General features: G+C 42.6%; 1 protein-coding gene across 1 annotated transcript in view; it reads left to right on the top strand.

Annotated features, from left to right (window-relative positions):
* The first annotated feature begins 1919 nt into the window (after positions 1 to 1919).
* Positions 1920 to 11563, top strand: part of ECHDC3 (enoyl-CoA hydratase domain containing 3) — a 31004-nt gene continuing 21360 nt past the window's right edge. The window contains exons 1-3 of the mRNA XM_007935436.1: positions 1920 to 2089; positions 8400 to 8521; positions 10032 to 10129. Coding sequence (XP_007933627.1) covers positions 1920 to 2089; positions 8400 to 8521; positions 10032 to 10129 — 390 coding nt within the window. The remainder of the gene's footprint in view (positions 2090 to 8399; positions 8522 to 10031; positions 10130 to 11563) is intronic.

Below are 11563 nucleotides of genomic sequence, written 5' to 3'. Positions count from 1 at the left end.
CTTCCGTAGTGATACTGCCTCGGAAACCCAAGGAGGGGTCGCTATGTGTTGGGTCCACTCGATGGCATATAACAACAACAACAACATCCTAAAGAAGTGAGAACCAGGACACAATAGGTATAATAAGCACACCCATGTTCATCACAGCACTATTCACAATAGCAAAGAGATATAAACAACCTAAGTGCCTATCAACAGAGGAATGGATAACCTAACTGTGGTATATACACACAATGGAATACTATGCAACACTAAAGAATAATGTAGAATCCGTGAAACGCCTCATACATGTATGAACTGGAAGGACATACATAATAAGTTGAGTGAAATAAGTCAATCACAGAAGGACAAATGTTGCATGAGTTCACCTGTTGTAAAAGGTCAAGGAAAGGTTTATCTATGGAAGGAAATTCTCTTTGTTGGTTACCAGGAATGGGAAGGGCAGGGAGGGAACTTGCTAAATAGGTTTAAAACAATAATTAATAAATAAATAAATAAATATACACACACTAAAGGGGTTGGAGGGAGGGGGAATGGGGATGATTTTGTTTGTGGGGCACTGAGTTTATGCTAAGCGTCGTGGAATATTTTGGAAAAGGATAGCTAAAATGGTGGCACAATAGAACATCATCAGTGTCCCTCAGCTGTAAATATGGAAGTTGTTATGTTTTCACCACAATAAAAGTAAAGGAAAAAAAAGAATGTTGTCCTGTCATATGAGTGTTTTTGTTCTTTTATGAAGCTGAGAACTGAAGGGGAGCCCCACTTAAAGAAATGTAGTGTGTGACTATTTTAAGCCACTATGCAGTCGATCTCTGTGGCTCTATTTGAATATCCCTTTTACAGAATTGTTACCTTGTAGAACTTGATAGTCTGAAGGGTCGATATGACATCTCTTGACACTGTAAGAAAGTGAATACCATTTATTCCATGTACACCACAATCCTCCAGACTTTGGGAACGAATGCTAGGAAGTAATTAACTAACAAATAGCAATGAGAATATTCTTATATTTCAGTTTTCAGTCACAGGGTGGGCCAACCACTTAGGTCCTGAAAAGGACCTCCCTTTTCTTTTGCGGTGAATTTGGAAATACCACCATATAAATAAATGTGGCAAACCCCACCCCCTACCCACCACAGCCCCACCCCACCACATCTGTGAGTTCCAGATAAGTGAAGACAAACCATTCAAATATCAATGTCTGGGTGGGTCACACCTCATGTTGACATCTCTAATGGCCTAGTGGCTAAGTCACTTGCCTGCTAACCAGACAGCTGGCGGTTCAAACCCACCAGCCACTCCTCGGAAGGAAGGTTGGGCAATCCTACTTCCGTAGTGATACTGCCTCGAAAACCCAAGGAGGGGTCGCTATGAGTCGGGGCCGACTCGACGGCACATAACAACAACAACAACAATGGCCCACAAGGCCTGGGGTGAAGCAGTGTGTTATAATGCGGCATTGTCCACTCACCGCCTGATGGCATTTATTTTTCTAATCTAGGTAAACCAATACATTCTTGGTGTTGATGCAAAAAAGAAACAACCCAAACCATTCCTTGCCTCACTAAAACGCTTTACAATACCTTGCTAAACCAAACAAACCAGAGATCCAGGCTCCAAGTACAGAGCCGGTGCCTTTTTCCCTCAAGCCCCACCCGTCACGCCTCAGTGGAAGGCCGGTTCTGGGGGCGGGGCCATAAGAGCGGCGGGGCGGCGGGGGAGAGTTCCGGCCTAGGAGAGTTGCCCCCGCGGGCCGTAGGGCCTAAGAGTTTTGTTACAGTTCTGTTCGTAGTGCATTACGCTTCAGCGCCCTTTGCAGCGGCCAGAGCCTGTGGCCCCTCGGTGCGCCAAGTTACTGCCCGTTGGCATTGGGAACCCGCGGCGTCCGATCCCCAAACGATCCAGTCTCTGGTGTCATGGCCACGGTCGCGGGCTTACGGGCCTGCGGGGCAAAGGGACCTGGTTGGCTCCTGCGCTGCCCATGGGGTCCGCTCGCCGCCGGCTTCTGCAGCGGGGGACCAGGCGGGACCTGGCGGCCGGAACCCGAGCCGCGGCCCACCAGCACGTGGCAGCGGGACGGCATCAGGTCAGCCCGCGGGGCGGTGCCTAGCGTCCTCTTCCTCCTCTACCTGCTGCTCCTAATTGGTGGGGGGAGGGGGGGCGATGGCAGGGGCCCGGGAAGAGATGACAAGGCAAGCCATTATAGTCCAAAGGGATTGGTGTTCCCAGCCACCAGTTTGACCCCAATTTTTCCATCACTACCCATGCAGGCCGCCCGGGAAGTCTGACGTTTAATCTCTTGGAAGAGGGAATCCTCGAGTACCGAGTTTAACAGAGGTGCTTTGCGCGGGGTAGTGTTTGGGGTCCTGCAAGTTAGAAACCAGAGGATTGTAAGTAGGATTCCCATAGCCTGCCTGGCACTAACCCTAAACCTGTAGGTCAGCCGTGCAGAGTATTAGATTCACAGGCTCTGTGTGGGCAGCACTATAGCACCGCCCCACCGCTGCCCCGGACTTAGAGAAAATCCTTTGACCTGGCTTCAAGGTGAGATTAGGTTTAGCAGAGCTGCTCCTCTGACGGCTCTTAACCAGAAGCGCGCAGGGTGTGGACGGGTCTATAAACAGCATTAAGGACACACCGTACTGAGCTCTTTATTTCTGCTCAACAAGTCTAAAATCCTTACGCTAAATCCTATGTGGAAGCTGGAAACTGGACTACCAAAAAAAATCAAACCAAACTCACTGCCCTCGAGTCGGATCCGACTCATAGCGACCCCTCCTTGGGTTTTCAAGGCAGTATCTCTACTGAAGGAGCTCTGGTAACATAGTGCATAAGGCACTTGACTGCTAACCAGAAGGTTGGCGGTTCAAACCCACCAGCAACTCCTCGGAAGGAAGGTTGGGCAGTCTACTTCTGTAGTGATACCGCCTTGGCAACCAAAGGAGGGGTCGCTGTGATTCGGGGCCAACTCGACAGCACATAACAACAACAACATCTCTACGGAAGTAGATTGCCCCATCTTCCTTCCCAGGAGTGGCTGGTGGGTTTGAACCACCAGCCTTCTGGTTAGCAGTCAAATGTCTTAGACACTACAACACCAGAACTAGACTAGGAATTAATAAAGGTTGGAGGTCTCCTAGCCCCACCCAGGCCTGATCCTAACATTTTCCTGGCTAGGGCAAAGGCACTAAAGGGTAAACTAGTAGCATGTCAAAATATTTAAAAGTTACAAAATCAAGCTGTTAAGCAAAACGTTTTTATTTTCCTACCCTAACAAATAAACCTTCATAAGAGCTGGTAAACCATGCTTACATTTATAATCTTCACATTCCAGGAGTTCCCCTGAAAAGGGCAGAGAGCTAGACCATGACCTGCATGCAGCTTTTTCCTTTTCTACACGCTACGCCATCCGCCAATTTCTCCTCCCTCCTGCTCTTCAAGGCCTTTGCACACAGGTCTGCAGATACCCACCAGCATGCCCATATTCTGTTACCCTTTCACCCACTACAAACAACTGCTCTTGGCCCACCTCTTGGGCCTAGGCATGCCATGGCAGAGGCAGGGAATCCAAGATCCCAGAAAACTGGAGCAAGGTTTGGAAAGTGGGTACATTCCGTTCCCCAGTGGACTCCTTGCTTCCCTGAAAGAGAGCCAGAGCAGGGCGCGTAAAGTGTAGGAGCCCTTCTTACCCATTTTTAAGGGCAGTTCTGCTTCTGCAAATTGGTTACATCTTAGTCAAAAGCCTGGATTCTGGTATGACAGCACAATGGTTAAAGAAGGCCTGGTTGAGTTCTCCAGAGTTAAACATGACTCAGAAAGGGACATGATTGGAATAATCTGTGGAAAATTTTCAAAATAATTTACTAGAAACCCATGGCTGTTGAGTTGATTCTGACTCATAGCAATGCTTTAGGACAGAGTAGAACTGTCCCATAGGATTTCCAAGACTGTCATCACTGTGGAAGCAAACTGCCACATCTTTCTCCCACCGAGTGGCTGATGGATTCAAACTGCCAACCTTTCGGTTAGCAGGTGAGCACTTAACTACTGCACCAGTGTTCCTTAGCAATTGTTTAGAGAAGCAAAATCCTCCTATCAAGCTTTAAAGCAGTACTATATTAGACACTACAGGAGTCCCTGGGGGCACAAACAGTTAAGCACTGACTACTAGCTGAAAGGCACTCAGTAGGTGCCTCAGAAGTCTTGGATATCTGCTTCTGAAAGGTCACAGCCTTGAAAACCCTATGGAGCAGTTCTCTGCACACACGTGGGGTCACCATGAGTTGGAATCATCTCAATGGTATTGTTAGGACAATACCAACAACATATTAGGCTCTAGAAGCCCTGGGAGTAGAAATGGCTAGCACCCTTGGCTGCTAATCAGAAGATTGGAGGTTTGAGCCACCCATAGATAGGTGCCTCAGGAGAAAGGCCTGGTGATCTACTTCCTAAAAATCAGCCATTGAAAATCCTATGGAGCACAGTTCTGCTCTGACACATGGGATTTCCATGAGTGGAAACCAGCAAGTGTTTGGTGGTTATATTAGGTACTAGGTAGTGAGCTTAAGCAGCTCAATGCCCTTCAGGCCTTCCTTTTCAGAGCTGTTCCTCTCAACAATAATGCTGTCATTTAGTGAGAGCCAGCTATGAATTGAGTACTATGCTAGGCACTATTTCCCTCATTTTCCCTAATCTTTACAATAGCCTGCAAGCTAAATAATATTATCCCCACTTTATAGTGAAGATTCAAGTTCAGAGAGGTGGCAGCCTGTTCAAGGCCACACACCACCAATAGGTGAGAGTAGCAAGAATCAGAGAAAGTCTGTCTCTAAATTGTTTCCATTTGCTATGCCTTCTGTCTATTCACTGGTTAGGTTTAAAAGAGATGGAGGGGAAAATAAACAACTAGATGAGATAAAAATTCATGCCAATTATGTACCCTCTGCTGGAACTGGCTGTGAAAAATATAAGTGTTGTTTCTGGCCATTAATCAACAGATATTTGATGAGTGTCTCCTCTGAGTGTGAACATCATAGTCCTTCACCCCACAGATCTCATGGTACAGTGATGAGCAGAGAGCTCATTGGGGCATCTACAGGGACCACGCCTTCCCCCACACACACACACCCACAAATGATATTGTTTATTTTATGAGTCAATCTGTTATTTAGTTCCATGATGACTTCTGGAGTAGTTTCAGTTCAGAGTTTAAAGGGTATTTCAGGGCAACAGTCTTATGGGTTCCCTAGATTTCTGCTGGTCCACTAAGTCTGGCTTTTTTTAAAAATATATATATATATTTTTAGGGAGCTCTGGTAGCATAGTGCCTAAAGCACTTGACTGCTCACCAGAAGGCTGGCAGTTCAAACCCACCAGCCATTCCTCGGAAGGAAGGTTGGGCAATCCTACTTCCGTAGTGATACTGCCTCGGAAACCCAAGGAGTCGGGGTGACTTGACGGCAAACAACAACAACAACAACAACAACATATATTTTTAATTGTGATTTGGGTGAAAGTTTACAGAGCAAATTCACTTTCCATACAGTATTTCACACACACGTTGTCTCATGACATTGACTCCAATTTACCCCAATGCAACAGCTCCCCTCCTACTTCCTCCGAATAGTTACTTCTTCCCTGTGTCCATCCCTCCATGCACTCCTGCCCCTTGAGCTGTTTCCCTGTGCATAAACAGCCCTTCTTTCTCCCATAATTGTTCTCTCCAAGGAGTGTATCTACCTCAGGTAAATGTTCAACTCCTATGCCTTTTGTTTGGTTGGAAGCCACAGGTGTGGGTTCAATTCCAGACCTGAAGGGCAGCTATGGGCCATAGTCTCAGTGGTTCCACCAGGCTCTATCAGACCAGCAAAACTGGTGCCCCCTTTTTCGTTTTTTCCAAATGATTTTCAGTTTTGTTCCACATTGTTTTCCCTCTCTATCCAGGATCTACATAGATCCCCCTCCAAGTGGTTGACAGTGGTAGCCAGGCACCATCTAGTTCTTCTGGTCTCATAGTCATATAGGCTGCAGATCGCATGGTGTACCAATCACTAGGACTAACGGTTTCCATGAATATTTGGTTTTCTTCATTCTTCTTTGCTCTGGATGAGGAGAGACCCATCGTTGCATCTAAATGGCAGGTTGCTAGCTTTTAAGATCCTAGTCACTACTCGCCAAAGTAGGAGGTGGAACAATGTTTTGTGTAGTATGTTATGCCAATTGAGCTTGATGTCCCCTGCAACTATGGTACAGGGACTACCTTTTGCCTCATAAATGGAGCACACTTGTAAATGGAAAGGCTATACTTTTATCACATGTCCTAGTGGTGACCTCATTCTTAAAGAGATTCCCTCTTAAGATTGGTGGTGTTAGTGATGCTCTAGGTGTAAGACATCACATGTTTTGAATCAAGATAGCCATTGGGAGAATGGTGAGATTTTTTTAGGATTTGTTACTAGTTTTGTGACAGTTGAGTAAGAAAGGTAGAAATCTAAGGTGACTTTTAGTTTCCGTCTTAAACAACTGAGTGGTAGCACTGAGATAAGGGAAAGAGGCAAGAGGCTAAGTTTTGGAGTTGGAGCTCAGGAGAGAGATTTGAATGAGCACTAAAGATTTGGAGTTGTCAGTTGTTTAGGTTGATGCCAAGGGCATATGGTGCAGTGGCCTGGGAAGAATGGAGTGAAAAAGCAAAGAATGGAACGCTTAGGCTCACTGCATTTAAGGGCTTAGCAGAGGGCTAGGAGCCCCTGAAAGAAATCAAGAAGGAATGGCCAGAGAGATACAGAAAACTAGGAAAGTGTGGTATAAAGCTTTGGAGAAATGAATTTCCAGAAGGAGACAGTGAGCAACAGTGTCACTTGGAGTGGAGCAGTCTAGAGAAAAAAAAGAAAAAAATGACCATTGGATTTGGAGTGGGCAGTTAGGAGATTATTGGTGAAAATAGGGTTAGTAGAGTGGTAGGAACAGAAACCTGGTTATACTGGGTTGAAAAGTGGACTCAGCAATTTAGAACCCTGACACTGTGTATAATGTGAGCACCAAAGGATTAATGGGACACATATGAACAGATACTGCCATGTAGTAAGGGCATTTTGGAGGCTGGAATCTTTTTACACAACTTTGCCTGAGGCCATAGAATTTGATTTAAGCATATGCCACCGATGGGATGGCAGCTTTTTATGTTTGCTACTGCAATCACACTCATTATTTTATTGAAAGGTTCATAAGCAGTTTTTCTCACCCACACCCAAAATGGAGGTTTCGAAGTCTACCAGTATATCAGCTCCAAGTAATTTTTGTACTTAGGAGAGAATATGTTTATGAGAAACAAAACAATGAATAGCACAGCCACCTGAAGATTGCCACAAAATTGAAATGATATTCCAAAGAAAATGATTATTCTTGTTACATTGAAATAAATTCACTCATCAAAGTTGTTTTCCAGAAAAGAATGATACAGAATGCTATTTATGGAGGACCCAAGTTGACTGCATGGCGCTAGGAATATCAGATTCAAAAAAGAATGAGAAAAGCAGAAAACATGTAGGTGGAAACTGATGGGAAACAAATATAAAATATGTAAAAATAATCTGATGTTTGGCTTGTTGCCTGTTTCTTATAACAGCAAAAATAAGACATTTCTGTGTACAGGCGGTAGAATGACAATACAGTTATTTTAATCAGCATGTGGGATGCCTTCAAATAGCAAATAGGCCCTTTGAATGCCAGCTTTTTGTTAAATGATATGTCCAGAAGAGCCCACTTGCTGTTTGGTTTTGTCCTTTTATTCTTCACGTGTCATTCCACTCTCAGACAGCATGACTGATTTTACAAAATTACAGGATGCTACTATTAAAAAAAAAGATGAAAAACGCTATCATAAATTGGCAGATGTACCTTGGCTACCTATTCCTTGTAGTGGGTGGGAGGGACTTGGGGGAGTATTTTCATTCTTGGCTCCTTTCCTAACCTTGTTCTGAAGAACAGCAGGAAGAAGTAAGTTGAAGGTAGCCACTGTTTGTCAGATTCCTTGTGTCTCCTGTCACCGTCACATATAACTTGCCTCCTCTCAGTATGGGCAGTGATGATTTGGGAACTGCTGTGACTTGCCCTTTCTGTGAAGGTAGCAGTAACATTTTTGACAGCAAACCTAGAGAAAAAGAGAAACAAATCAAGGGAAGAAAGTGAAAAACCAGCCTGCATCTCAGGTAGTCTTTTCCTTGTTTTGACTTGGCTTTAATGCCAGAGAGTTGACAGACCCTCGAAAATAGCACTAAGCACCAGCAGTTCTCATTCCTTGTGTTTTAAAAATAGCTCCCAAATTAGAAGGGAATTGCAGGGGTCCTAAATGGTTTTGACTGGTGCATGACCCGGTAATTATAAAATGTTCTTCACAGGAACATTGTCTTGAGCAATCCAAAGAAGAGGAACGCACTGTCACTGGCAATGCTGAAATCACTCCAAACTGACATTCTCCATGATGCTGAAAGCAAAGATCTGAAAGTCATTGTAATTTCAGGTATTATCTCATATCTGTCCTCAGTGTTCTGCAGTGCCCAGAAAAGATTTCTCACAAGTCTTTAGTTAACTGGGGCATTCCCTCACTTAACCAGACAATTGTTTTTGAAGCTTCTTTACAAGAACCTTAATTATGGAGAACTCATGTGGCACTGGGGCCTTAGTCCTAGCACTGTTGGCTGTGGAAATTATAGCAATGATTCCTATTCAATGAAAACATGTGTCTTTTCCTTTTTGTCAGATACTAAACATTGCCACATTTGGCTATGCTGGTCTTCCTATTAGAACCAGAGAATTTTACTTCCTGAGTGCCCTCATGGATCCTTATGAGTTGGGTTTAATCACTAACCCTTTGGATATACCACCTAGCTGCCCAGACAGACCTAGATGCTGAGGCATTTGGTTGGTTTGTCTTTTCTGATCTTTTCAAGCTTTTCAACCAATATCTGCAGTGTCTTCTTTAATGGTACTAGAAAACTTGTCCTATTTTGTGCCATTTCTGTCCTTGTTGTTTTTCCAGTAAGAATTTTTTACTGAATTATCTTTTTAGATGATGATGGTGATGGTATAAATAATAGTAATGGCAGCATTTAAAAACACCCAGAGAAACTATAACAGATGATGCTCTGTGATGCTGCTGCTTTTTTTCTTTTTCCCCTTCAAATTAGGGATCAATGAAGGATCAGTGATGCTCAAAATGCTACCTTCTTATCACTGATTGAATATAACTTTTCAGATATTTTAGATGGAGAAGGGAAAAGAAATTAGAATTAGTAGAGGTCAGGAGCTGTGTGACCTTGATGGAGCAAAGGCAGCTAACTTCTTTGTAGATCTTATATATTTTGCTGTTGTTGTTGACAGCAATTAACTTCTTAACTACATAGTTCCCTCATTTGTAAAAAGGGAGTAATATCACCTTTCAAAATAACAAAAGAAAAATGTGAGATAGTGTTATCAGTTTCTCAATGGAATCACATTTTGTTGTTGTTAATGTCAACATTAACTGTGTGAAAGATAGAGGGGGTTGAGCCAGATGCCTCCTAAGTTCTGACCATGCTCTGACCTTCCAGATTTCTACCCTCTGTGGATGGTCGTTATCTATAAACTGAATGACATGAACATTGCATGGTGGATTTCGATGGACCTCAGTGAGCCCACACACTCAAGCCAGAGTGTTTGTCTAAAGACAAAAATGTGGGACCAGAGGGGAGAAGTAAACTCATCCTGTGTACTGAGTCTTCTCATTTTGTAATTGCATGTTTTCATCAGCATCCACCATAGACCCTTTTAGTGTACAGATGCTCCAACCTGCATTTTCATCGCAAAAGACTGGCAGTAACTTTTCAAGCTAACTGGAGTCTTAGCACAATTGGGTCATTAACTTTCTTTAAGTGTCCACAGCATAGATATGATTGATTGTTTGCTCAGTTATTTAGTAGACAAGTAAGTGAACTTCCCAACTCTAGCTGTTTACATTTTTTTCTTTCCTTCTCTCTTGGAAACATTTGCAGCTGAGGGACCTGTATTTTCTTCTGGGCATGATTTAAAGGAACTGACAGATGAGCGAGGCTGTGATTATCATGCTGAAGTATTTCAAACATGTTCTGAGGTAAGCCAGAGTGATAGTCAACATTGCAAACCCAAAAATGATAAGACTACATATTGAATTAGGCTTCTAGTTTACAGATTAGATTTTATCTACAACACATAACCACTTTGGAGCTACTGAAAATACTGTGGTCACTGATGAAGCCTGCATCCAAAGCAATTATTTGGCTTAGGCTTTTAAGAAGTGACCATAATTTGCTGTTGGTTTTAATTTGTTGCAAAAAAGAGCCTATATACTATGGTTTTGATAGTTGCCATCTCCAGCATTGTGGGGATAGCAATAACTTATCTTGTTATATATGTTTTAGGTAAAAGGTAGAAATAAAGAAATGAGATTATGTATTTTTTGAATTTTAAACTAAAACACATTGTTTTTAAAAATAATTTCCCAGCCATTCGTTGAACCTGTATAATCACCACCTCCAAATACGAACATTAACCTTTTCATTTCTACTTATTCTTCCTTTCTGTCTCTTTAACCATATTAAAGAGAGAAATTGCCAACAAACACAGAGGAGGAAGGGGAACAAAAGTGTTAGATATTTATAAATTTGTTAACCCCTGAATAACTAAAATCTGAATATAGACTCCAACTTTAAGTAATACATGGTTCATATACTAGTATTTATTGAGCACTTATATGCATAATACTTATAAGGTATTAAAAGGAAAAACGTTTCCTGACAAACTTAAACTGGAAGTCTAGTTGGACAACAAGATATATATGTAAAAAATTTAGTTACCTGACCTTAAGATTACTTAACCCAATTTTTCATTCATTCATTGAGTCATTCATTTTGTCATTTATCACTCAAATAAATATAACAAATATTTAATGTTGTTGTTAGGTGCCATTGAGTCTGTTTCGATGCATAGCAACCCTGTGTGCAACAGAATTAAGTATTTCCCAGTCCTGCACCATCCTCACACCTGTTGCCATGCTTGAGCCCTTCATCGCAGCCACTGTGTTAATCCATTGAGGGTCTTCCCATTTTTCACTGACCCCTCTACTTTACCAACCATGATATCCTTCACCAGGGATTGGTCCCTTTTGACAACATGACCAAAGTATGAGAGACAACATCTGGCCATTCTCATCTAAGGAGTATTCTGGTTGTACTTCCTCCAAGACAGATTTGTTCATTCTTCCAGAAGTCCACAGTACCTTCAATATTCTTTAATGTCACAGTTCAGATGTATCAATTCTTCTGCAATCTTCCCTTTTCATTGTTCAGCTCTTACGTGCATATGAGACAATTAAAAATACCATGGCTTGAGTCAGGTACACCTTAATCTTCTAAGTAATATCTTTGCTCTTTAATACTTTAAAAAGGTCTTTGCAGCAGATTTTCCCAGTGCAATACATCATTTGATTTCTTGACTTCCATGGGTATTGATTATGGATCCAAGTAAAATGAAATCCTTGACAACTTCA

Source organism: Orycteropus afer, unplaced genomic scaffold (genome assembly GCF_000298275.1).
Source record: "Orycteropus afer afer isolate SDZICR_OR568_19922 unplaced genomic scaffold, OryAfe1.0 scaffold00028, whole genome shotgun sequence".
NCBI lineage: Eukaryota > Metazoa > Chordata > Mammalia > Tubulidentata > Orycteropodidae > Orycteropus > Orycteropus afer.
The sequence above is the reverse complement of the archived record's forward strand: the minus strand, read 5'-3'. Positions and strand labels throughout refer to the sequence as shown.